This window comes from Camelus ferus, chromosome 4, assembly GCF_009834535.1.
Source record: "Camelus ferus isolate YT-003-E chromosome 4, BCGSAC_Cfer_1.0, whole genome shotgun sequence".
Classification (NCBI taxonomy): Eukaryota; Metazoa; Chordata; class Mammalia; order Artiodactyla; family Camelidae; genus Camelus; species Camelus ferus.
The window spans coordinates 51,131,557-51,159,346 of NC_045699.1; the positions used below are offsets into that span (position 1 = coordinate 51,131,557).

The window sequence follows — 27,790 nt, forward strand, 5'->3', positions numbered from 1 at the left end:
TTTCTCCAATCCACCTCTCCCAAATCTGTGATTGTCTGTATGTTTTCGGTATATTTTATTGAAGTAAGTGTTAAGATACAGAAGTCTGCAAATCGTAAGCATGTCGTTTGATCAGTCTTCAAAGGACTGTGCTCATTTTTGTAACCGACATCTAGATCAAGAAATGGAGCATTGTGCCCTTTTCCAGCCCCTAATAACCCTCCACCAAAGTGGTACTTACCTTGAGTTTTAATACCATAAATTTATTTGCCTCCTTTTCAACTTTGTATAAATGAAATGATTTACCTTTTTGGCTCAACATTATGTTTGTGAGATTTATCCATGTGTTTCTACATGGTGGTAGTTCATTCATTCTCATATAGTTTTCCACTACATGTATATGTATAGTTTTCCATTATATGACTATATCATAATTTATTTGCCCATTCTAATTTAGTTCGATACTTGGGTGGTTTCTCATTGAGGACATTTACAAATCGAACTTCCACATTTTTCTTAATGTCTTTTGGTAAATATATTTCCATTTGGTATATAATTAGGGTTGTGATTGCTAGATCATATGGTATATGTGTAATTAACTGTAAGTAGAGTTTTCCAAAGACATCAGTTATACTAATTACCACCAGCAGTATGTGAGAGTTTGAATTCCTCCACATCTTTATCAACACTTGATATTGTCTTTTTAAAAATTTTAGTCCTTCTAATGAGTATGAGATATTACATTGTGGTTTTCAGTTGCATTTCCTTGGTGGTTAGTGCTACTGAACACCTTTTAGTATGTTGATTGACTGTTTGGATATACTCTTGTGAAATGCTTGTTCAAGTCTTTTGCCTGGGTTTCTTTTGGGTTCTCTTCCTATTTCTTATTGACTGATTTAATGTTCTCTCTGTAGTGTGAGATATATGTATTTGCCAGATACATGTATTGCAGATGTCTTTTCCACTCTGGCTTTCCTTTCCCCTCTCTTCTTGGTGTCTTTTGATGAACAAAAGTTGTTAATTTTAATGTTGCTCAATTTATCAGTTTTTTCATTTATGATTAGCTCTTTTTGTGTTCTGTTTAAAAAAATCTTTATTCACCCCCAAGGTCATGAAAATATTCTTGTGTTTTCTTCTAAAAGCTTTCTTTTCCTTATACATTTAGACATAGACTGCATTTACAATGCAAGTATAGAATTGATATGTTTGGTATGATATTGGGGTCAAGATGCATTCTTTAATTCCATACAGATACCTGCTTATTCCAGGACCATTATTGAGAAGATCACCTTTTTTCCATTGCAGTTTAGTTTTTGTAAGATATTAGATGACTATGTGAGGTAGACTGAGTATGTTTGTCTATACACACATATATAATTGCAGGCCTACTCAATTTCAGGTTGACTTATATAAGAAAAAGTCATGATTCTCCAAACAAAATGAAACTTTGTTTTGCATTTATGTTTTTATTAAGGAAACATTACCACTTCTCCTAACTCCTTTATCTTTTGCATTTCTCTATAAGATTAGGCCACTGTAGGGAGTTCTGCAGTCCAGTTAAGATCATCATTATTCTGGCTAGAACTTTCCTTAATTTGAGGGCTGCTTCTGCAGACCTGGATGGTAGCTTTCCATTGCAGACTTGGTAGAATGTTTTGTATGTTTTCTACCATCGTGACTCCCAACTTTAACTCCTCAACTGTGAGGACAAAGTATTCAGGGTATATGTGGTTTTAAAATATAGTACTTTTAAATCTCACAATTGATCATGATTATTTACCCATATAATCTTTTTTTAACATTTTTTATTGATTTATAATCATTTTACAATCTGTCAAATTCCAGTGTAGAGCACAATTTCTCAGTCATACATGAACATACATATATTCATTGTCACGTTTTTTTCTTAAAATAAGTTTAAAACAGTGCTAATAACCAAGACTCCTACTTTTTCATTAAATAGTAAAAGTGATTAGTGAATGAAGTTATTGTTCATAGAAAAAAACCCAGCAATATTGGAAAGGTTATTTTCTTTTTTACTTTGCCACATACCTCTATGTATGATTTATTTTTGGCTGTGGTCAATCAAGGACATTATTTTTACCATGTGGAATTCAAAATTATTTTTTCCCCTAAGTCTCTCAGATATGCTTTCTAAAAGGGTAAATTTCATGTTTAATTTGAGTCTATCTCAGGAAGATATATAGTGAGTTTATTCATTGTTTTTTCATTCCAAATAATCAAACTATAATTACATTAGTAAAAATCATAAGATGCTTTAGGAGATTTTTTTTCCCAACTGGTTAAATTTGGGGTTTTTTTCCTTCACTGAAGGCTTGCTTTTATTATTTTTTATTAACTAAATGAATGACTTAATTTTTTTGTGTACAGGATTTTCTTTTTTAAAGTAAGTTTTACTGTAGTGTAATTTACAGTAGTGTACCATTCTGTGGGATTTGACAGACGCATGCAACTGTATAACCACCACCATAATCAAGACATAGAACATTTCCATTCCTTCATGCTGCTTTGTAGTGGGCCTCTCCTATCACACCCAGCCCTAGCAACCACTAACTAGTTTTTCGTCCCTATAGTTTTTGCCTTTTCCAGAATATAATAGAAAAGGAGTTGTATGGTACACAGACTTTTGATTCCGTAGCATAATACATTTGAAATTCACCCATGTTTTTGTGTTTGTCAGCAGTCCCTTCTTTTTTATTGCCGAGTAATATTCCATATGTGTATTTACCACACAATATTCATCCATTCATCAATTGAAGGACATTTGGGGTTCTTTCCATTTTTTTGCAATTAGGAAAAAAGGATTTTTGTGTGACTGTTTGTTTCCATTTCTCTTGGGTGAATACCTCAGAGTGAGGTTGCTACATCACATTGAAAGTGTATGTTTAACTTTATAAGAAGCTACCAAAATGTTTTCCAAAGTGGCCATATACCCCTTTTACATTCCTACTAGTAATATATAAGAGTTCACATCCTTGCCATTATTTGATGTTCTCAGATTTTTTTGTAGTTGTTGTTAAGCCATTTTAGTAGGTATGTAATGGCATTTCATTTTAGTTTTAATCTGCATTTTCCTAAGACAAATGATGTTGAGCATTTTTTTCATGTGCTTATTTGCCATTTGTATAATTTCTTTGGAGAAGTTATCTGTTAAAATCTTTTTCTCATTTTTTTGTTGGGTTACTTGTTTTCTTACTAGTGAGTTTTAGATATCTTTATGTATTCTGGCTATGAGTCCTTTATCAGATAAATGTTTTGCAAATATTTTCTCCCAGTCTCTGATTTTTTTCATTTTCTGGAATTTCAGAGAGAAGTGTTTCATTTTGATGAAGCTGGTTTATAGATTTTTTTTCTTTCTTTATGGATCATGCTTTGCCTAACTTAAGTTCACAAAGATATTTTCTTTTGTTTTCTTCTTGAAGTTTTATAATTTTAGGTTTTACATTCAGGTCTGGGATCCATTTTGAGTTAATTTTTATATATACGGAGTATGGTTTAAGATCTGTTTTTTTTGCATATAGCTATCCAAGTGTTCAGTGCTGCTTATTGAAAAAGACTTACCTTTCTCCATTGATTTGCCCTTGCACCTTTGTGCTAGATATTTTGAGTACATATTTTTTGTAGATCATTTAAATAAATTTCAATAAAATAATATAGTAGGTTTATAATCAGAGAGTTGCTTTTATATTTTAAGAGTTATTACTGAACCTTCTAATTTAAAATTTTTTAATGTTAATTAGTTATAAATTTCACAGACCAGCAAATTCTTTATAACAATACTGTAGTTTTTTAGTATATATTGAATACTTTAGGATATAGATAAAAGTGAGAATACATAAACAATTCTAGAATCTCCTTTGCCTTAAGCTTATGTTGGCTACATACATGGCAGTTGATGATAGTTTAAATGATTCATATTTTCAGATTTTAATTCTCTTGATCCTATTCTAAATCAGTTACTGTTTACTGAGTGATAGCTGCTCTGTTCACAAATAAAGCAGTTTTATCATTCATAAACTCATTCACATTTATGATAATAGAATATGACAAGTGTATCTGGATATTGCCATTTGCATTTTTCTCAGAAGACCTTAAAAATGGTAAGAGTTCTTCGGTTAACAATTAAGGAAGAAACGAATAGAATTACTCTGTTAACAGAGGGGTGCTAGATTCCTGTAGTCTCAGGCCATACCTCATTATCAAAATCTAAAGCAGTAGTTGGGGTAAGGAAGTAGGCTCTGTGCGGTTCTCTTGGTTGTGAAGATTAGCGTCAGTAGTGATAGCATCTTTTTGCCTCGATCGATCCAATTAAATCTCTGAAGTTCTACAGCTCTTAGTTCCCTCTCTTCCGTGCAGCTCCATTGGATTCTGCTGTCACAAAGACTTCCTTTGGCCTCTGTCTAAAAGACTCTTGAGTTAGCCTTTTCACTTCCCCTCAGTTCAGGTCTGAAGGTTACCAGTTTGGAATTTGATAATGTTCACATATTTGCCTTTCAAGTGGAACTTTAAGGATCCTTCAAGTTTTAATTTGATTTGAAATCTGACTGAAGCTTTGTTTTGTCTTTTCTTAGGTTTGGTGTGGTGGACTTTCTTTGAATACTGGGATGCAGGTTCCAAGTGCTGTGAGAACACTTCAGAAAAGTGAAAATGGAATGACTGGTTCAGCTAGCAGCCTAAACAATATTACTCAGTAATGCCTACTCGGAATACGTTTACCTTTTTGATTGGGTGGCCTTTTCCGTGCAGTTACTAATCACAGGAATTTATGAGTGGTGGAAATCAGGTTTGCGACATTCTGCTTTAAGGCATGGAATCCGTTAGCATTAAGCATCTAGTACGAAGCATTCACAGGAGTGGACTGTGCAGTATCCATAGAAGCAAGCAGACACCGAGCAAGAAACTCATGTTTTGAAGAGTAAATGGGAGAGAAGACAGTGTTTAAGTAGTTACATAGAAACTCATTTTGTGTTTCTTGGGTTTACTTTGGCTCTTCTAATATGTTTAGTTACATAAGGTAGCCCTAGGGTCTGAGGGAAAAGCATTTACAATCTTGTCTTCTTTTCTGTATACTTTTTAAATGTCATCACTACCTATTATTTAGTTCTTAAACTGAAGCTTTAAAAATATACAGTCCTCTATAGTTTTCTAAAAATTGAAATAATCTATTGAGGATGCTAGAAAGGTTTTCTTAAAATAGTTTATTTCCCCCCTTTTATAAATAAGTTGAGATTTGCTAAATTATCCTCTTTTGTTTATTGACTAAATTGTAAATCATTTTTTCCAAATATCATGATATTTCTCTTATGGTTATAACTCAAAATAGAGAGTGGATAGGAAGAGTTTCTAGACATAATAGTTTAAAATCACCCAAATTTCAGTTTTTTACTTGCTGCACTAACAGTGGCAAAGGGATATTCTTTATATGTTGCCCTGTTTAATTAGACTTCTTTTCATTCCATCATTTTGGATGATGGGTAAGATTTTCTAAAGCTTTATATTTTCTGATTTTGTTGTCTTGTTTAATACTACCTTTAATAGTTATCTTTGATAAAATTCCCACTTGAATTCTAAAGTTATATAGAAAGTAGAAAAAGCTACCTACTCAAGTTTTGTCTAAGAGATATAGGTTACGAAGGGAGGTGCCTAAAACTGTTCTTTACTGAAGTCATTTATATCTCCTTTTTAATAAAATGGAATGGTTTAAACAAGTGTTTTTTAAAAAACTGCATATCTCTGACTTATTTGGCACATGAGTTTTTCAGCCCTACCTATTCAGAGGTTATTTTCCTCTCAATCTTTTTGCTACATTCATTTGCTTCTTAAAGGGATTGTAATTCTTTCAAAAATCAACATACAGTAATGTTTACCAAACTTAGGGAAAATGTGTTAAACAGTGAGTAACACCCATGGTTATTGAGCAGAACATATGTATTTTTTAAAAGTTGATTAAAATTTGTAACAAGTCCTTTGAGCCAAACTGAAAGCTGTAATTATAGTATTTAAGAATTCCTTGAGCATTTTAAAGAGGTCTGGATCTGTATATTCCTTAATTGTTGAAGCTGTTACTTTCTCATGTTGACTTTAATTTGCATTTTAAGTATATTGGTTATGACAGCCTTCTCCCTCGAAGTGACTCTTGCTGCTTACATTTGAGTGACTTGCTGCAGAAAGGCCTGTGTAATAGGAATAGCTCATTCTCTCTTAAAGTTTACTGTTTACTGATAGGATGTTTTGTTCATTGTAAAACAAATCTAAATGAGGAATTTTATTTGAACTAGGTATTATATTTCCAGAGGACATTCATAGCTGTACCACTGTCTGATGACTTAGTTGAAAGACTATTAGGCAGCTTAAAGAATGACATATGTCAGTAGATATTCTTCTGATTCTCCAAACAAATATAATTTTGGTTTTTGTTTCTCCTAGAGATTTTGAAAGAAACTTTCAGTGTCCTGTTCCCCACAGCAAGGTTATTCTAGGACCTAAGGATAAGGAAATGGGAAGTTATAAGTCTCTCTCAGAGAGTTAAACCTGAAAGCAGTAAGTTAGGGGTGGAGCTGCTTTAAGTGCACAGTTACCTATGTATATTTTAGCAAAAATGACACAGAAAAAGCCAGAAGTTCTTGTATAAAAACTTTTACTATCATGTCTAATATAGTTGTATTTTCTCTTTAATTCTGTGCCTTCTTCCTCTAAGCATGCTCTTGCCCCCTGCGCCATGCAGTGTCAACTGATGTTTAAAGCAGAGAACATTATGTCACACTGCTGAGGGGCTTCTATTGCAGGGGCATGGGGAAAAGGAAATATTAATCAGGGGCTGGAGGAGTGCATAAGATTCTTCCTGTGCTCATGCCACCATCTGAAACCCTTCATATACAATTTTCTAATATTCATTTGAAAAACTCATTTGAAGTAATACTATCATTGCTTCAAAATAAAAATCTGAGGTTTTCCTCTTACTGTGCTTCTTAAAGTTCTCTAAAAAATGAACAAAATGTATGGGGTTTTAGCTTAGCTGTTTTAAGTTTATTTATGTTACATTAAACTGGAGGAAATTTGCCACCCTCATTTTCAAACTAGAAAATAATCAGCTGCAGTGCCTATTTACATGGTCTCAAATTAAGGTAACTATTAACTTGACCATAACATATAATATTCTCATTGACATTTGAATTAAAAAATACTGAGTTTTTTGGCTCAGTTTAATACGTTGTGGAAAGTTGGTATTCCCTTTCAAATATTCTTTATTTTATTTTTTTTACTCTTCATTTTGACAGGTCAAACATGATTGCTTTCTGTAAAAGAAATGCATGAGAGGTTGACGGTAATGGATGTATTACAGGTGTAAAAAATTATGTTTTATAAAAACATACATTTAGTATTGCATTTCTCTTTTAGCAGTTTAATCCTAAACCAGTTTTAATAAACTGGATAAAGAAATGAAGGAATTGCCTTAAGCACTTTAGAAAAAGAATTTTTTTACAATTCATTTTGACTCTTTGGACTGATCGTGTCACGTATGTCTTTAACTTTTGGTGAATACGTATATCCCAAGCATTTACTGAGTGCACATAGAAATTTAATACACAGTAATTCTTTGAAAGTTCCAGGTATAGGTAAACAAATTGAAAGTATTAAAGGGGTGCCTGTCTGTACGTGGGTTTAATTGATGGCATCTGTACTATTTTGACAAACCACAAACTGCTACTTTACAGTTAGACTTGACCAACATTGTCCTGCAGTCATTTTCCCCCATTTTATCATCTAAAGAGACATATTGGCTTGGTTTTATTTGCTCATTTGTGAAATTAAAGTATGCACAGTATCATGTATAATTTGAATTTTTGTGACTGATCCTTGGTAGTGTAAAGAATAAAATAAGTAATTTGTAATGAAGTCTTTTAAAAAATTAGTCTAAGATACTCTATTTCATGAGTTATCTGGAATGATTAATTTTTCTATATATGCTTTTCCCATAAATTTATTATTTATATAGTTTCTTTTGGAAACATATGGGGAAAAATTGGAAAAGGATGTATATAAAAATGATTATTTCAAAGAGTATTCATTTTAGAAGAGGACAGCAGTAGACTTCTTACTATAAAATATGTGATTCTAGGCTGAAAAAATTAAGGAGTATAAAAATCATCATGATAATTCTTTTTAAAAAACATATTAGTGAAATCAGTGTTCATTCATTGGCTAATTCCTACAACGATTATTAAAGTGTCTGTGATAGGGCAGTCATACTTGGTATTCAGATTTCCAGAATTAGTGAAGTTTGATTTACTGTGTGTAGTTTTGCTGCTTTTGAGTGGTATGAAAAGTTTGCATTTTAAAAACAATGTTTTGCTAATAAGGCAGAAATTTTAAAAAGTAAATTTGTTGGAGTTGGTGAAAAAATTCAAATTAACTGCATATAAAATGGTTCACTTATATGTGGTCACATAAAATGGGTCCGGAAAAGTTTCTTCCTTGATTTTATTTTTACACTGGATATACTAGGGAAGTGTATGGTCAGTATAAATTTACTCAGCATCTAACTAATCATAAAGTTATTTGTTATCCTCATGTACATTTTGTAATGCCAGTACTGGAGCATTTATGAGATCATTAATGTTTCCTTAATCATTGCAGAAAGATTACCTCATATTCAGTATAGTTTTAATTTTGTGTCTTACAGTATTCACATTATGCAAATATTTGTGATCCTGATCTGTCACATATGATAGCTTTGTTACCTGGAATATTTGATTAATGTAAATGCTTTAAACTTTTTGAGCAATTTGGAGGTTAAATGGATTACATTTGGTATATGTTTTTGTTGAAAAGATATTGTTGGGTTTGTTATATTAAGGTTAGTATTAGCTTACAAATGAATACCAGAGATTGTCATAGTACTCTTCTCCTTGGACCACCCACTTATTAAATTAAAACAGTATTTGTGATTTCTGGGTCAGTTTAAGGTACTGACTTTTGATCCATAATCATTTGAGCTATGTTAGTTTAAACTGCTATAGTTTCTTAATGGTACCCGTTCAGTGTAAGTTGGTCCTTGGGAATGGATGTGTAGAGGATTTCACAGTATGGAAGACAGCAGGTAGGTGAATGTGTTTGCTTTGGCTTGGAGCTTCTTAAGTTTGGGCCAATTTTAAAATAAGTCAAATTGTAAGTGATTGGTAAAAGGCATTTTTATTAGTGTTGGAACTTTTTGGAGAGCCTAAGGGCTATGAGGATGCTTTTTCTTTTTAAAATAACATTTCCAATATCTCTAGGGCACCAAAGCATTGAGTCTAATTTACCTTTTAAGGGAGACTCTTTAAATTAAAATCAAATTTATAATTCATACAGCAGATACATAAGAGCTAAAGTTTTGGAGTAATTTATAGTAAAAAGCACTAGTCTTTAAAATTTCTGGATGTAACAAATATTTTGGGTTTATTTTAAAGTATTTAAAATTAATCACCTTGCCTCCACCATATACTAGATCTGTGATCTCTACATGCATCATTTATCATATTTGGGCCTCCATTGCCTTACATAAAATAATTGTAACTTGTTCAGCCTACCCCACAGGGCTGTTGTGAGGAATAAAATGAAATAGAGTATGTGAAATTGCTTCAACGACAGTAAAACGCTGTGTAAGTGTAAGGTGTTAACTTTTAGCTGATAATGGATTTAAGTGTTTGGATACTTCCAGATGCCGTTTCCTTTGATAAAGCATGTGCTTTAAGTGGTATCACCAGGACATCAAACATGATTTTTTTTAATCTGATTAAAACACCCTTTAACATTTGCAGTTTGTGCATGACCTGTGGCCTTTTTATATTTTCTCATCAAGCCTATTACTCTACATCAAGACTTGTAGAAGTGTACCATTTCTCCCACAGCATTTAGTGTACCAGAGTAGAACAGTAGCATAAATAAATGATTTAAGCTGTTTCCACCCACGCATTTGCACTTCCAGTTTATGACTGCTCAGTGCCACATGCAAAGACTGAATTTGGTCTAAATAATTCTTTCTAAAACAACAGTTTTGGAATGGTTCAACAGTTTGTTGTCAGTGGATAACAAGGTGTATGTTCCCACTTAACATTTGACACGTTTGTTGCACTGTCATCTTTAAAAACTATGATGAGGTGTTTCAAAACCTTGTCAACCTGGGTATCATTTAGTATCTCTCCTAATATACTAGTTTTGCTTTAAATTGGATTAAATGGTTTACAGGTTATCTTGAGCCACAGATTATTTGGTATTTCTATCATCTGGACATGGTTCTGCTATGCAGTTCTGATAATAAAAATTCTAATTCCTCAGGTTTAACCTTTAAGTTAAGGATGAAGAACGTTAGTGAGCTTATAATGTACTCAGTGCTGCAAACTAGTGTTTTATAATAAGCATATTGCCTCATTTTCCTTGGAAACAAGACAAAGCTTTTTAAATGGTTTTTTAAACTTTAAAATAGAGTATTCAAAGTGGAGTGACGTGTATGTTGAAATGACTGTATATTCTGTATAGAATAACCGAGTTAAGTTCTTACAAAAGCACCTGGAGTATCTCATCTAAAAATAAAACTTTTTTTCCCTGCTTTTGCTTCAGTGCTTGCATTTTTATCAACTCTTATTAAATATCTACAATGTGCTGTTGAAGATAAGAAGATTAAAAAGTCGTAGTCTTTTTGCCCTCCAGACCTTTTATTTTAGAGTAGTGCTGTTCAACAGAATTTTATGCAGTGATGGAAAAGTTATGTATTTGTGCTGCCCAATACAATAGCCACTAGCCACAGGCAGCTGTTGAGCGCTTTAAATGTATGTGGCCAGTTCAGCTGAGCAACTAAAATTTTTATTGTAATTTAAATGTAAAGAGCCTTGTCTTGCTAATAGTTGCTGTTTTGTACAGTGCAGCTAGAGATGGAAGATGAAACATGCTGTAACTATAATATAAATCAGGAACTTAGTGTCTGTCTTTGAAGCTTGTCACATCTTGGGTTACATTTTGGTAGACTAGCTGAGAGAGTCAGAACTAGAATCTAAGACTTTTTAACATTTATATTCTAACTTGAAACCAATCTAGGAGAAAAGAGAAAACCAATCAATGACCAGGCGAGGCTGGAGCTCCTGTAACTAAGGTCATTTTCGCCAAGAGAAGAATGAAGAGATAGTGGATAGTCTTGAGTTACAGGGAGAAGACTATACTGAGAAACCAGTACCCTCATATAGAAGATGGAGTGTGAATGGATGCAACATTTCTGGAGAACAATTAAGTAATATCAGTATTTTAAATACACACAGTTTGGAAAAGTTAGTTCAATTTCTAGGTATATCTCTTAGATACATACTCCCAAATAAGCCAGTACTCACTGCAGCATTTCAATAGCAAAATACAAGCAACCTAACTGTTAACTGAAGAATGGGCTACCAGAATTCTGAAGGCTCCCCTTTTCTAAGTTGCTGCACTAGCAAGCCACCATTGTTACATACTTGTCCAGGTACATTCGGCACGCCTCTCTCTCCAAGTGTTCTAAGTATGTAGACCATTATGGGAATAGGCTTCCTCAGTTAAGGAGCCCTTTCCTTGGTAACCGAGTCCTGCTGTGCCTGGCTGGGTCCCTGGGATGAGGGCTCAGGAAATTGTGTGCATTCTACTTTTCTAAGTGTTTCTCTTACTAAACAGTGTTGTACATTTACACCGCATGGTACCAGTAGTATGTTTATGCCCCTTTTGCACAAGGTCACCGGGATGGTAGGTTGTGGTGCTTCCAGTAACCCTACATAACTGATACAGAACATGCTATTAGTGGAAGGATTTTCATGCTATTATGAAATGGAAAAAGCAAGTCCAACAGTATATATAGTATGATAAAATGGGTGTGTGTGTGTGTGTGTGTGTACACTTAGACTTGGGCAAGAGTGGGGACGGGGAGTGTCCCTGTTCTGATCCTCATTCTCTGGCTGTGCCTCTCCATGGAATGAACAGTTAAAGAAGCTAAGGGATTGCACCCACTTGTAGTCTTGTTCCACTACCCTCTGTGAGCCAGACAGCCAGGACCCCATAATTCCCTGTCCCACCAGCCCAAAGCTTGCTTCCACAACACATGCAGGTCTCTTCCCCAAACCTGTCTGGAAGACAGACTGCACTACATGTGTATATACCCCTATTTTCAAGGGGAGGCAGTTTGTGAAGGGTGTGGTCCATGGAGCTTGGATGTGCAGACTGAGGTGTCAACCTCCATGCATACTAGAGGCTGAAAGGAAACAGACCAGGGGCTTGGGGGAAGAACAATAACACCTAGTTCTCATGCTGTCACTTTCCAGCACAAGTCTGAGAATTCCAATTTTGAACCTAGATTTCTGTTCCTTGAGAAGAAATATTTGTCAAGATAGAAGTGAACGTATGTGTATAGGGTTGACGCTCACCTATTCAGACACTTAAAATATATCAGGGTTGGCTTCCATTCCTACTCTTGCCCCAGGCCCCACAGTGTTAGGATGGGCCAGGATGTGTATGTACTCCCACATCTGAGCAATTCTTAAAAGACAGATGTTTGCTTATAATAGGGGCTGTTTTTACCCATCCTGGTACCCCTCCTCAACTGGATTGGCTAACCAGGTTAAAGTATACTGACTCTGGTTTACAGTAAGTTGAAGGCTCACAGCTGGGCTCCCCTCGGATATGCTGGAGAAGGACTGCTCCCACCAGATGAGTAGTTTGTTTACCTCTAGTTAGCTGTTTGTTCCCAAACTTGTTCATGCCAGTGGCATTGTTGTAGTTATTTAATTTAAGCATTACATAAACCAATGAAATTCAATTATGAAAAGTTACATTTAAGGAAAGGGGGGGAACTTTAGAGATGAAAAGCTGACAAGTTAGTTGTGTCCAAGATAATTGTAAGTGATCAGGAGTATTGCAGAAGAGAAAAATACAAATTTAGGACTCCGAGTTCAGATTCCTTCACTTGCATCTTTAAGTTCCTGGTTCACTTGAAAGAAACACACTGGAAATTATAGATGATGCATTATGTCTGTGGTTTATGTAAGAAAAAAAGTGAGAAAGTCTAATCAGTTGATCCACACTTAAAAAGACCTTAGTTCAAATCAGAAGATTGGCCAGTGCCATCCTTTGCTTTAACTGCCTTTTTTTGGTTTACATGGAACAAGTTTCATTATGTATTTGCAAAGTATTCATATCTATGAACTTCATGATAATTTTTCCCATGTTCATCTTTATTATGACAATTTCAAACAGAGAGCCTATTTATAATGAACACTTTTATGCTCACCACATAGATTTATTAAATTGTTACCATTTTGCCATGTTTCTATCATTTTAAAGTTTTTAAAAATTTCACCCGTAAGTACTGCAATATGCATCGATGATGACTTATTTTAACACAACCATATTCCATTGACATTCTTAGCAAAATTAACAGCAATTCCTTAATATCATCTAATATTAAAAGCTTCAGTTGTATCAAAAATTTCTTTTTATGGCTGCTTTCTTCAAATCAGGATCCAGACAAGGTCCATAAATTGCACTTGGTTATATGTCTCTTAAGTCTCTGATTTTGTATTAGTTCCTTCCCCACCTTTTAATTGCCAATGATAAACTGGGGCCTTAGACTTGTAGAATGTCCCACATTCTGAATTTAGCTGATTCTCTATAGCCTATGTTAAATCTAGAGTTTTGATTAAATGCAGCTTCAATTTTTAGGTATGAGTCCTTCACAGGTGGTGCTGTGTGCTTTCTGTTGCATCACATCTGGAAGGGCATAATGTCTGTTTGCCTCAACTTAATGGTAAGGTTGACCAGTGGGTACAGGGGGTGATAGCTTAATCTGTCTGTTAAAAAAGTTCCTCATCAACATTTCATCTTAATTTTAGCCTCTATTGATGAGTTTTGTCCTTTGTATTATTTCATTAGGAGTAGCAATGATTGTTCTATCACTCATTCTTCGTTTATTAGCTGGAATTCTCATTAGCATTTTGGTTACACTAAAATCCTGTTCAAATCAGAAAGGCAGGATAAATGATTTTTTATCAAGTTTCAGGATAGTGAGTTGATGCCCTGGAAACCTTCAATCATGACTAATAAGTTTCATTTTTAAGGAATCATTATGAAGTCAAGAATTTTTAATGTATTTGATGTTTCAATCAATAGCAGTTACTCATTTTGATGCCAATTTACCATCTTCAGTCCCTCAGATTAGCACCTATGTCCAGTGATCCCATTAATCTTTGGTACTTCTTCCTCTGGGTGCTGCCAATTTCTAAATTAATCTACTAATTACCAATTCTAAGTAATAAAACTGAGTCTCTTAAAACTGAGTTCCTCTGTGGAGTTTGTGATTAGCCTCTCTATTCAAAACCTTATTCCCTTTCTTGTTCTGCACCTGTTCCTCCTCAGGATTGAGAAGTATCAAAGAGGGGACTGTAACCAAGCAGGACCCTATGGGACCTTTCTGGGACAAACTTCCACCCACCCCGTGTTCTCCACGTGCCTCTTGTTTGTAGAAAAGCTTTAGTCTCCCAGGCCTCCCCTGAGTCTCAAAAGGCTAGCTCGAGTTAATGATTAGGAAATGTGAAAAGGTAGAAGCAAAGAACAGCTGTTCGACTGGGGAAATTGATAACAATCTAGACTATAAACCAGCCACATAGAGTCACTGAACTCTCAGTTCCCTGAAGATAGAAAGATCTGACTCGCATTCCTAAGTTACCTTAACAGGAAGCAGACCCCCACCAGATGAAAACTGACCACATTACATAGACCGCACACTGGTTGAAACCAGAAGACTAGTGATGCTGGAAATTTCACCTTGATGCCAACCAATCTGAGAACTCTGTATGAGCTGATCATGCACCCAGCAGCCCCCTCCCTCAGACCTTTGTCTCCTAACCGGCAACGTGGAGATGGTCTTAGGACATTAGTCCACCATCTTCCCAGGTTGCTGGCTTCCTGAATAAATTAACTTTTCTTTTTCCATCAACACTTGTCTTTTCCAGTGGCAAGTAGCAAAACTTGGGTTCAAAACCAGCCTTGTCCAGTTACATTCAGAATAAGCTTGTATGTACAGAAAACTTCCGGAAGAGAAAAACAAGAAACTGATAAGGATCCTAAGCCCTGGGAAATGAGAAAGAAAAAACTTCATTTTATACTTTTCCAGAAAATAAAGTTTAGAAAATAACTCAAGTATATGAGGGGAGGATTTTCAGTTTTCACTATGGGCTGGTAATAGTAATTTTTGTAGAAAAAAATTTAAAATTACAGTAATTTGTTTAGTGTTTTATACTTTTCAAAATCATGTCAAAATTGATTCATATCTGATCCTTAACAATAAACACTTGGATTATACAGGTAAACGTTAAAAGACCCAGGTACAGAATTGAATGTGTGTATATTTCTAGACCTAAACAGGAGTATGACAGTCCACTAGAGCTTGAATGTCCCGCAGGCATCTCAACCTCAAAAGCAACACTGGACGCAGCTAAGTATTTTCCACCCTATCCCCTGCCTTACCTGCTGGTACCCAAACCAGGATTCAGGGATTTATTCTGCATCCCTCTGCAGAGCACACACACACTAAAAAATTATTCGTTGTTTCTCTGAAATTCATATTTAACTGGCATCCTACATTTATCTAGAAACTCACACGCTCTGGGAAATAGCTCAGAGGCTGCCTCTCCAATCTTTGAACCACTTCCCCAAATTTCAGGCCATCTCAGTGCGCTGCTGTAGTTGTGACCCAGTCAAGAGATAAAAGGGATTTAGCTAAATTGCTAGATCCCAAAAGTTAGGAAATCGCCAGGGCTCAGTAAACTTCGGCCCGTGAGGAGACAGCAGGAGTCGTAAATCACCCGAAGCCACTAACCCGACCGTGGGAACGTTTCCGACACCAGCCAGACCAGGACGCTCGGCTCTGTGCTTGACGGCCCCTTTTGCAGCGCTTGCCGTGCGTGCCGTAAAGCACAGATGCCGGCGCTGCTGGGTGAGGTAAGTTGTGGGAAGCTTTGCTTGGCCGCCGGGGGGACAGGCGGGCATTTCCAGGCAGGTGTCGCCGGTGGCTCGGGTGCCCTCACTGGGCATCCCCCAGCCTTCTGGGCACGTGCCGTGCCCCCGGCGGCCCAGCCGGGCCACAGGTCGAGCGCGCTCCGGGCGGAGGGTACTCAGTGGGGCGGCCCACGAGCACCTCGTGCCAGACGTGCACTCGCGCGTCCGTTCCACGCTCCTGGGCCTGTCAGCTAGAAAAGTCCTCATCCCGGGACAGGTCTGGTTTTGGAGGACGGCTGAGACCGCTGTAGGACCCGGTTGGGGTAGTGACGTTTGAGCAGGATTGTGAGAACCACTGCAGGACTTGTGAGAGGATAGAGGGGCCTTTGCAGGTATGGGACCAAAATGTGCAAAGGTATAGAAGCATGAAAGGGACTACCAGGTTTTGGCAGCACTGCGTATCAGTGTCACGTCTGGAGGGGTGGGTGCGGAGAAGGGAAGGCCAGGACTGTAGCAGAAGCTAACACTCGGTGTCAGCTGGGAAGGGCCTGATGCCCCATGAAGGAGTGTGGAGTTTTTCCATGGGCGGCGGGGCAGCTACGGCAGCTTTCTAGAGAGGAGGTAATTAGTTTACCATCTCTTTCTCTTCTTATGCTTTCCCCCTGGGTTCAACTTTTAGTTTAATTGGAGGATTATTTACTAAAGAGTCCCTTCTGTGTGCTTAGTAACGGGGTGGACACTGCTAGCCATGCTAAGTAAAGTTTCGTATGGCTTTGACATCTGCCTTTTGTTTGCATTATCAACTGGGGGATGTCGGGAAAGACTGAAGCTTTGGATAGGAATCTGGGCAACTGAGTTCAGATTTCATCACCATTACCAGTTTCTCAAGTAATGTGAGGCTAGTCACTTCTCTCTGGGCCTCAGTTTTCACAGATGTAAAAAGAGGACCTAGATGATATCAGGTTCTTTCTACTTTTGAAGATAGCAGGCCTCCAAAAAATAAACTGCAGCCCATGAACAAATATCAAAGTGAGCGATGGATCAGTGCATTAGGAATTAGGAAAAACAGAAAAGGCTGGGGCTGAGCTATACTTTGAGAAGGGATAGGTTTTGGTTCAGGAACCATTTCTTTTGAGCACCATAGATAAAGGTAGAGAAGGAAGGAATAGGCATTTAAAGTCTATTTGTGGAGGTAGATTTTGAGAGGATAGAGGATTTGGGAAGGATGCCACTAGATGCTGAAGGAGTGGAAAGAAAGTGCATTATGTTCTGAAAAGGAAGGAAAAAGGAATGAGAGAAATGTCCACAGTATATAGGACTTGATTTCTTGGATCTATGAGTTGGATGTTTTGAACCTGTGTTTCTAAAAAGTGAGTTTAAGTGCTGTTGTCAAAAATGAGAATTCTGTCAGAATCCAGCAAATAATGTGTTGGGAGTAAGATGATTCAGATTGTGGCTCTGGTGTTGCCAAATAACTAGCCCCTGGGGCTGTCATTTAATTCTTCTATATCCTATTCTCTGTTAAACGATTTGTTAGACTCTGTGGTCTCTTTTCTCTAAAACCTGTAAAACATGAGTCTGTGAGGATGGAGAACTACTTCTGAAGGTGAGAGGGAGAGAGTTGATAGAAAATAAAATTGTTAAATTTGAGGTGTAGAAAATAGAGTTGAATATATAACCACGTGGAGTTTATAGACTGGAACTTAAGTATTAAGTTTTCCCTCAGAGGTTACAGTTAAAATCTTGGAAATGATTTTGTTGTGAGAGAGAGATTGTAAAGAGAGTAACTAAAGGGTGTGCCCATGGATAGGAGACTATAGAGAAATGACTGAAGGAGAAATGGAGATCTCAGAGCGATAAGCAAGGACTCCTTTTCAAAAAGGGTTACATATAGTCATAGTAGATTCTTGGGGTGACATTTTTATTAAAATAATTTAACAGTATTTACAATAAACGTTAAGCAACCATTTCTGGGAACTCTGACAGAAAATAAATATTTCAAATAGATATAACCTCCGCTGTCATTCTGATTGTCTATTCAGAAGTAATGTTGTTTACTTATTTATTTATTCAACAGATACATGTTTCAGGCACTGCTGGGTGCTAGGGATGTACAGTGAAGAAGGCAGATGTCCCTGTCGTCCCTGCACGTAAAGGCCTTAGCGTCTGCATCAGTGCTTTTCACATATTAATATGCACGTGTGAATCGCCTGAGGATCTTGTTAAAATGTGGATTCTGAATCACTAGATCTGCAGTAGGGCCTGAAAATCTGCATTTTGACAAGCTTCAACATGATGCTAACATTGCTGGTCTGAGGACTGTATTTTAAGTAGCAAAGTTATAGATTTGTCTAGCAGGCATTAAGCCACTACTACTTATCATCTGTTTTTATGAGTAATTTTATTGTCTATGAAAATAATGTATGCTCATTATAAAAATATTGGGACAATATAGAAAGGCATAAAGAACAATATAAAAATGACCCCAATTTCCCCTACCTGGAAATGGCCATTATCAATATTTTGGTGAACATCCATCCAGATTTTATGTTTGTCCATATATTCACACTTTATATGTTGTACTAAGTACTTAATACACGTTGAACCCTGTGTTTCATTCTATTAGCTTTATAGTTTTACTAAGATCAATATCCAAATATCCTCACACAGGCTGTTAAGTACTTGTATTCTTGAGGGGAAGACTTTATACAGTTAATGAAAACTTGGTTTAACACTATTCTGTTACTCCAAAAATTAAAAGATACTAAGATAATTAAGGCTTGTACTGTGTGTGGGCTGTAGTACCTGTTAATTAAGCCATAGAGTGAGATTTTTTTTTAAGTTTTTTTGAAAACTTAGTCTTTTTTTCCCTTATTACAAAATCAATTGGTATTCACATGGGATTAAAAAAAAAAGACAAAAGCACCTACAGTCCTCCCAACCCAAGACAACCACTGTTCTTACTCTCGTATGTACGCTCACTAAGGTATCTCTTAAATGACCCATGAAATAATGTATGTAAAGAATGTTTGGGTCAAAAGAAATCCTTGACTCCTCAAATTTCTGCTGCCTTTGAAATAACCATAATCTATTGTTTATACTGCAGTGTCTTGTGATAGGGAGCCCCTAGCAGCTTGCCTGGCATCTGTAGGATGTACTTAGGGCTCAGTAATATTTGGGAACTTAATGGAAAAATGAATGAATGGAGTGACAGACCAAACTGACCTGTGTGACATGAACTCTGGCTGTCACTTGTCACCTGCAGCTGCTCACATTTACCACTGACCTTGAATACTCTACTAGGGCAACAGAAGTCCATCATAAATCTTGAAAATCAATGTCTATGCTTAGTCTCTACTGTGGAAGAAGACAGACTATGGAATACTGGGGAATATGGAAGCATGTGATGACCTCCTGTCTCAGAGAACTGAAATTAATAAAGACTGAGTGCAAAAAGAGTACAGATATACAGTGCTGTTGGGAATAGGAAAGAGGGGAACTTTTCTTGTCTGAGAGCAGAGGGATTTGCTAGTAGGCCTTTAAGGTGACAGTTATTAATTATTGTTAGTATTTATTGTGTACTTACCATGTTTAGCTACTATTCGGTGCTTTACATGTATTAATCTGTTCAGCCCTGTGAGTCAAGTAAAATTTCTAGATCCATTTTAAAGATGGGGGCGTAGAGAGATTAAGTAACCTGTATAATAGGGACATACATATAGGCTGCAAGTGGCAGAGCAGGATTTGAACACGACAGTCTGTCTTCGGAGCTATGCTCTTAATACTCAAAAGACAGTGAGAGGGGCCAGGTGTGGCGGGAGAAAGCATTATAGATAGAAGAAAGAGCATAGGCAAATGCACCGAGTTGAGAGAGCACTGTATCAGTGGGGTCATTTAGGGGAATGGTGCTAAATAAACACCTTAAAGCAAGGGAAATTCTTAAAGTGGTACTGTATAAATGACTGGACTTTAGTCCCTAAGATGGGTATTTTGAGGAAAGCCTGGTAGTAGAGTACAGATTTTTCCTCAATTTGATAAACCCCTCATAAGTGGAAAATATCGTAAGTTGTAAATGCATTCAGTACACCTGACCTACCGCACATTATAGCTTAGCTTAGCCTACCTTGAACATCCTCTGAACGCTTACATTAGCCTACAGTTGGGCAGAGTCATCTAACCCAAAGTCTGTCATAAGAAAGCATTGGCTATCTCATAATTTATTGAATGCTGAAAGCGAAAAGCAGAATGGTTGTATGTGTTGGTTATTTATTGTGATCATGTGCTTGGCTGGGAGCCGTGACTTGTCGCTGTGCCCAGCATCTTGAGGGACTACGTAGTACTTACTGCTCACCTGGGAAAAGATCACAATTCAGGTGTGGTTTCTACTGAATCACTCTTGCAGCATTGTAAAGTCAAAAAACCATAAATCGAACCATTGTAAGTCAGGGACTATCTGTATTCAGGTAGGAGGCTTCCTATCTAGGCAGAGGTAATAAGGTCTTTAAATTAGGCTCACTGTACTGGAAATGGGAAAGAAATGACAGCTTTTAGAGGCACTGAGAAGAATGTACAGTTTGTTGACTCATTAGATGTGGAGTTAGAACCACAGAAGCTATTTTGTTTTGAACATAAATAATTAAGAAAATAGGGATGCCATTAACAGAACAGAAGAGCAAGTCATGAAAGAAATCTGGTTTGACAGTGGACAATGATTAATTTTAGGTCCCAGTGGAACATTCAAGAGGACATACCCAGCAGTCTGGTGAAATATTTATAAGTGGTAATTAGTCAGTAGATACGAAAGTATATCTAATAAATTGATTACGAGCCAGAGAATGTAAAGAGAGCATCCATCCAGATTTTATATCAAACACAGAGTAGTAGACATATTAGGCAATAGCACTTCCTTCACCCTTGTACTTTGACCCTGTGATACCCTCCTCCTGCCTTCACTTCCTTTCTTATCTAGCCTTTCTTATCTCGGTGTATCATTTCAGACACTCTCTTTCCAAAACTTCACTACTCCATAGTCATTTCTAGAAGGGTCATTATGTATTTATGATTTTTCTAGAGCACCAAATGGAGAGACTAATTTGTTAATCTTCAAGCATCAGCATGTTTAGAGAAGTTATATTGCAAAGGGTTAAGAAGCGAATGAGTGGTAAGCAGATAAAGAGACTTCTTAAACTCTTACAGTCTAGCCTTTACTTCCAGGCTACTGAAACTTTTGCAAAGTTAGCAATGAAAGGAAAGAAAATGAACAGCATGGAGGGCCAGCAGTATTTAGGGACGATGGATAGCATCTGTCACTATTGGGCTTTTTTTGGCCTGGAGCAGCTGAAAATGTTGATTTTTTTTCATCTTAACTCTGAATCTCTGAAAACATCTTCAGAAGCATTTTCTCTGTTTTCCAATCTTCTATGTCATCTTTAAACATGCCTTTGCCTATTTGCACCGCCCTCTTTCTTCTCTGTAGTTTAGCCTCCTGTTTTATTTTGTAGTGCAGGACATATTTGAATCTCAGTTCTGTCTGATTCATACACCTGTGCCTCCCTCTCACTCCCTAGTGTCCCTGAATAAATTGAACCTATTAGCACTGAAGGGACCAGGCTAGCACACATCATCTTATGAACCCAAGTTCAGCATCAGGGCTGGTTATTTCTTGTTTGAGGGCCTCTGATGTCAAGAGAGCTGATGTAGAAGGCAGTAGTGGGGAGAAGTGGGATTGAAAAGTCAGGCAGTTAGACATATCTTTCAAACAGACCCCCACCCAGAGATTCTCAGTAGAGTAGTAGTGGTAGTGGGGGGATGTCAGGTTAAGCCAGGTGCCAAACTCTTTCATACTGTTACCACCGGATAACACATGATAATGCAAAAGGGAAATGGGAAGCTGGAAGAAGCTGTAGCAAGAGCCTGAGAACTATCTTGAACTTCCCATCCTGTACATTTTTCCTTCAAATTTGTGTGTGACTTTCATCTACCACCAGTTTTTTTTTCCAGCCTCTTCTCATACCTTGACACAAAGTGGAACTGATAATAAAGGGATGAAAGAAAGGATAAAAGAATTTGTCTGTCCTTGGCTGGAGGTGACAGTCTTCGGCTGTAGCTCCCCCAGGCTCCAAGACTGAGAGGACTGAGAACTGTGACATCTGTAACTCGTTAAAGTTTCAGTTGGGAAGCATATCTGCCCACTCCTTTCTTCTTCATTGCCAGATCCCAGTTCATGCACTAGTTAGAGCCTGCCTCCAGGTCATCTGAGGTTAATTCTGTGCTGTAATATGCCATACTTATATTAACCTTCTCATAGTTGCATTAGAACTTGGTACTTGGTTATTTAAACCTCATAACTCCCCTAAAGTGTCCCCATTACATCTTTTTTCCCTGAAAACATTTGCTATATTTTTTTCTTTTTTTCTCCCCTCAATTAATTCATGATCTCTGCAGTATTCTTTCTTCTTTTCCGTTAGACTTGATATACTGTTTTCTTTAGGAAGCTTTCCCTAAGTATAAGTAAGAAAATACATTACATCCTCAGCATTTTTATTGTGATAGCTAAAAAGTCACACATGAAAAGAAACGGAAACAAGTATTTTTATCTTGGTTCTATGTCGTATTTCTCCATATGTTACTTGAGCTGGAACCAAGCATAGGCTTTAAACTCTAAAAAAATTTGCTTTTTCATATTTCATATTCTGTTTTATTATAAAAGTTCCTGTAGGACAGAGAACTTTAAAAAAAAAACTTTAAAAATAGCTTTTTGTGTTCTCTTGAGCATTGTGCAGTGTACTTGAGCATACTTAGTATACTCATTATTTCTTGGTATTAATTCAACCTGTTTTAGGCTGGTAGGGGAGATGACTCATGCATTCTAATGACTATAATCCAAAATAGAAAGTAGTAAAAGCCTTAGGGTTAGTTGCCTCGCTTGTGCTGCATAGTAACCTGTACTTATTCCTGCATGACCATTACACTCTTGTTATTGCTCCTGTATTTATCTCTGATAGAGTGTCACACGCCAGAGTAGTGGTTCTTAACAGATGTGAAGGTGGTAAGGATGGCACTTGTGCGTTTTGGAAAATAACTTCGCATGCTGTTCTTTAGGACATCACACCCTCTATCGCCATCACCGTTCTTCTTTTGAAAACTCTTATATACTCATCTCTAAACTCTTAGAAAATAGGGAACTGTATTTTATCATTTTCTCTCCAGTGCTTAGCATTTTATTGGCATCTGTGCCTCTTAAGGTAGACAGTAAATGTTTACTCCCTGCAAGAAGGTAAAACTAGGAGTTTGGAGCTAGGAGAGAGCACTTCTGACTTGGAAGAGCATGAGAGACTTCATAAAAGAAAGGTCACTTGAGAGAAGCTATGAAAAAGAGGCCTAGAACTGGTTCTGTGGAAATGGATGAGAACATTTCGGACAAGAGGGAATGATCAAAGCAAAGAGGCAGGAAAGTGTGGTATGTATTCCAGGACCACCTGAGCAAAAACCATAAAACGTGTAAAGTGGGAGAAAGCCTGGAAATTTTGCTTGTGTTCAGTCAGATTGTGAACACCCTTGAATGTTCTGTTGACACTTGGGCAACACAGAGGTTAGAGGGGCCAGCCTTCTGAAATAAAGACACACAACGTGAGAGCTGTGAGTTTTGCTTTTATTTGGGACTTACTGAGAACTGTAGCCTGAGAGACAGCCTCTCAGATAGCTCTGAGGATCTGCTCTGAAGAGGTGGGGGGTGGTCAGTAGGTATGTGATTTTGGCAGAGAAGTTCATTCACTCGGGACACCTCTCAGTAGAGGTTGCTGCTAGTCATGAGGAACAGATCTCAGTGAATGATTTTAGTGCTTTTGTCAGGATGGAAAGATGCAAGAGGCCAGGTTCATAAAACATTTCTCCTGGAATATTTCTAACCACCTAAAGACCTGTTTTGCCGGGGCACAGAGTGCCTCATCCTGGTCTTCACCCTGAATTCCCTTCAGGTTTATTGCAGGTCAGTGACTGCAGTGGCTAATGACTTGATTCCTGTACAAGGCTGGTAGGCACCATTCTTTATTTTACACCTCCCTGCAGTTGAAAATGCACATGTAACTTACAGTCAGCCCTCCGTATCTGCAGCTCTATACCCAGTTCAGTCAAAAACAGATTGTGTAGTACTGTATTATTTATTATTGAAAAAAAAAAACCATGTGTAAGTGGATTCCACAGTCTTGCAAGTAATTGACCTACGTGGAGTTTTGTTATTTAAAGACAAATAATATGAAGAAAAGAGAAAAGAAGCAGGGAAGGACAAGTAACAAAGAAGCCACGAGAACCACGAGAAAACTGTATTGGCCTAACAAATTTAATGAAACAATCACTTCTTTAAAATAATAGAGAAGGTTAATTAGCTAAAAAGAAATAGTAAGACAACAGTAAATAGTAAATCATAATCTGGCAGGGCACAAGAAAGAAGAAAGAAAAATAAAATCAGAAATAATATGGCACATTGGAAGCAAAAGAGAGAATTCACATTGCTGAAAACTCAGGGACATGACAAGCTTTTGAAAGTTGAGCAAAGTGAAAGGGGAATGAAAGGAGATAGAACAAATGTTTAATTGTAGTTCTGGAAATAGAGAATTCAACATTAGATCAGAAAAGTATTCAAGCATATAACTTAAAAGACTTGCCACAAAGAAAAGAAATCTTGATTCTACAGATTGAAAGGGTACATAATGAAGAAAAACTAATATACAGCCATCAACATCATTACATAACCTAGCTTTTTTTTTTTTTAATGGATTTGAAAGATAAAGAGTGCGTTCTTTGCTCATCCAATTAAAAAGATCAACTTACCTATAGGGGAGTGTCAGGGGAAGGATCACATGTTGTCAAGGAAGTGTTTGTGGCAAATCCTGTAAGTCATCGGGGGAAAAAAGTGTGTCCTCAAAGCCAAACTGTTAGTTGACGACTGTTTTTAAATAATGCAAGAACTGAAGGTAAATTGTGCCCATAAGTTCTAAGGAGAAGATGAGAATCAGCCATCCAGTAGATGAACAGAGATGATACAGCAAAGAGATTGGCAGGGAACACAGCAGGAATAAGACTTTTAGTTACAGAATACAATAGAACTGTAACAAGGTAGAAATAGCTAATGAAAGTCAGGATTGAAAGAGGAGAGGCAGAAGGTAATATAAATTTGCTGACTCCTCTTATTTTTTAGCTAGAAAACTATAGATACACAAAGTTTAGGCATCAAGTAATAGAGGTGTTAGTATATTTAAAGGAATAAGGATAAACATTTGAAGCACTAAATATATTTGACCAAAATCAAACAGTGGAGAGGAGGTAAGAAGTAGAACTATATTAAATTTCTTGTTCTAAAGAAATAATCAGATGAGACCAAAGATGAAAGAACAAAAATTTTTATCATGGCTTTCTTTATACTTGCAAAAAAACTGAACACCTACATGGGATTTTATAAAAACTGACCACATCCTACATCAGAAAAAACAACCGAGAGCATATACAGTTGATGTTCCTTGACCAAAAACTTTCTCTGTTTTTTGTCTGCGGAAATATGTTCAGTGGCATCAGCATCGCCTGGGAACTCGTCAGAAATGCAACTTCCGGGGCCTCACCCTAGATCTACTGAATCAGAAATTCTGGGGGAGAAGCCCCCCAATCTCTGTTGTCAGTTTTTATGGATATCCCATTTATGGTTTTCTGTTATTTGCAATTATAAATAATGCCATGATAAACATTTTTGTTCTTTGGTCGGGTTTGGTCTCATACCTGATTATTTCTTTAGGATAGGAAATTACCAAGTCAAAGAATTTTTTGTTGACCTTTAGATCGCTTTTTCTTGGTTAATAAAGATAAAAAATCAAAAAGAAGTTTTTGTCTCTTTAGAAATAAATGTCTTTCTGTTCACAGAAAACAAGATTATCTTCTTATCCAAAAAGATGAAACCAACGGGGTTACTATCAAAAGGCAACCAAGTGAGCACCACAGACTAATGTGTAGAATCAATAAGAACGTGATTTTGGCGCTTTTAACTTTGACAAGTTCTGCATTTCTGCTGTTTCAGTTGTACTACTACAAGCACTATTTATCAGCAAAGGTAATTTTTTTTTCCTTCCTCATCCTTTGACTTCATTTTAGCTGTGTATTTTCTTAACATACTTCCCTCTTACAGTATATAAAATAAATCACAGTTTTTCAAATCCTTGCAGAAATACTACTTTGAGATTTTCATCTTTGTGGGTGTGGCAAGCGATTCAAAATTGCGGTTAAAAGTCAAAGGTACCAAAGTTTCAGTAATGTTGACATTTTCTGATATAGTTATGTGAAAATTGTTCTTCTTCCAACAAATCATTCCTCATTTAAGAGAATTCAATGATAAATTATTTTGATAAAATATTAGAATTAGTTTATTTTTGTACAAAGTATATTTTAATTTAGTACCCAACAGAGAATTGTAGTTCTATAACTTTACTATAAACCTATAGGCATAAAGATGTAGAGGCAATGATTTGGAAACTGGTAACCTCTGCAGATCATACAGAATATATGTTTGCAGTCCAGATAAGAAATTCCAGAGTTGAGAAGGTAGTGCTGATTGTGAAAAGTTGCCAAACACTCTGCCTGGTGTTAATTATAGTAATAACTACCATTATTGAGAGCTGTGCTAGATACCTCCCATGCTTGATTTAACCCTGAAAACAACCCTGAGGGGAAAATACGTTTTTGGTTTTGATTTTTTTATCCTCATTTGATAGTTAGAACTATTCTTCAGAACTTCTCTCTCCCTCCCAATGGGGAGGATACTTCCCTGCCCCAGTTAAGCCTGACCATGAGATGTACTTTGGCTGGTGGAATGTTAGACACACTAAGTACCAAGCACTATGCTAGGGACTGGTGATATAAAGATGGATAGGAGGTGGTCCCTGCACTCAAGTTTGCAGTTCAGTGGGGAAGGGAGTCTCCTGTTTAGGAACTTGGAGCACATTTGATTCTTAGGGTGAGGGTATTTTTATTGTTCTTCAAAATCCTCCCATCTGTCTTACAAAGAACACATTCAAGGCATAAGAAATGTCTTTGGGCCTTCTTTGAGCTTGAAATACTCTTCCTCTTATCTCTAAACCATCAGACATTCTTTTTCCTCTGGCTTTCAAAGTGTCTTAGGGCTTAACAGATGAAAACTGATAATGCTTTTTCCCTTCTGATTCTCTATACCTGAATTTTTTTTTAAATACTCTTTAAAAGCTAACTCAAATTTGAAAGTATGATGTATGTTAGGGAAAGTGTGGGCATTGAAGCTCTTGGGAAAACAGAAATAATAATGCCTACTTTGCAGGATAGATGAGAATACATAATTCATATATGTATCAAACAGTACACTTAGGAGCTGCTCAATAATTATTACTATACTTTCTTACACTTTGCCAAGATGTACAAACACTAACTCAGTGTGCAGAGGTAAGTTAAAGTTAGGGATGTGGAGCTAAATGGATAAACACTAATTCCAAAGAGATGGCAAAGAGTTTACTGTTAATTGATGGAAATTAATTGATTCAGAGCTCTTGATCATATATGCCTGTTTAATAACTTTATTAATTTAACAGCAGTCCATCAATGTTTTCTGTCTTGGTTAGTTGTATTACATAATTGTAGAGTTCTTAGCTCATGACTGTATTAAAATAGGTATTTGGATAATGCTTTTTTTTATACATTTTTTATTGAGTTATAGTCATTTTACAATGTTGTGTCAAATTCCAGTGTAGAGCACAATTTTTCAGTTATACATGAACATACATATATTCATTGTCAC

At 36.6% G+C, this 27,790-nt stretch overlaps 2 protein-coding genes across 12 annotated transcripts in view; both read left to right on the top strand.

Annotated features, from left to right (window-relative positions):
* Nucleotides 1-10,589, top strand: part of FSD1L (fibronectin type III and SPRY domain containing 1 like) — a 65,083-nt gene extending 54,494 nt beyond the window's left edge. For all 5 annotated transcript variants that reach the window (XM_032478110.1, XM_032478108.1, XM_032478109.1 and 2 more), the window contains one exon: nucleotides 4,572-10,589. In XM_032478110.1, the coding sequence (XP_032334001.1) occupies nucleotides 4,572-4,694 (123 nt within the window). In that variant the 3' untranslated portion in view covers nucleotides 4,695-10,589. The remainder of the gene's footprint in view (nucleotides 1-4,571) is intronic.
* A 5,344-nt stretch (nucleotides 10,590-15,933) lies between these two features.
* FKTN (fukutin) overlaps nucleotides 15,934-27,790 on the top strand; it is an 80,062-nt gene continuing 68,205 nt past the window's right edge. For 4 of the 7 annotated variants that reach the window (XR_004319376.1, XM_032478119.1, XM_032478115.1 and 1 more), the window contains exons 1-2: nucleotides 16,005-16,376; nucleotides 25,894-26,080. Coding sequence is in view for 6 of the 7 variants with exons in the window: in XM_032478119.1 (XP_032334010.1) it covers nucleotides 25,976-26,080 (105 nt within the window). In the remaining variant the exon portion in view is untranslated. The other 3 variants (XM_032478116.1, XM_032478118.1, XM_032478117.1) reach the window with 3 other exon arrangements.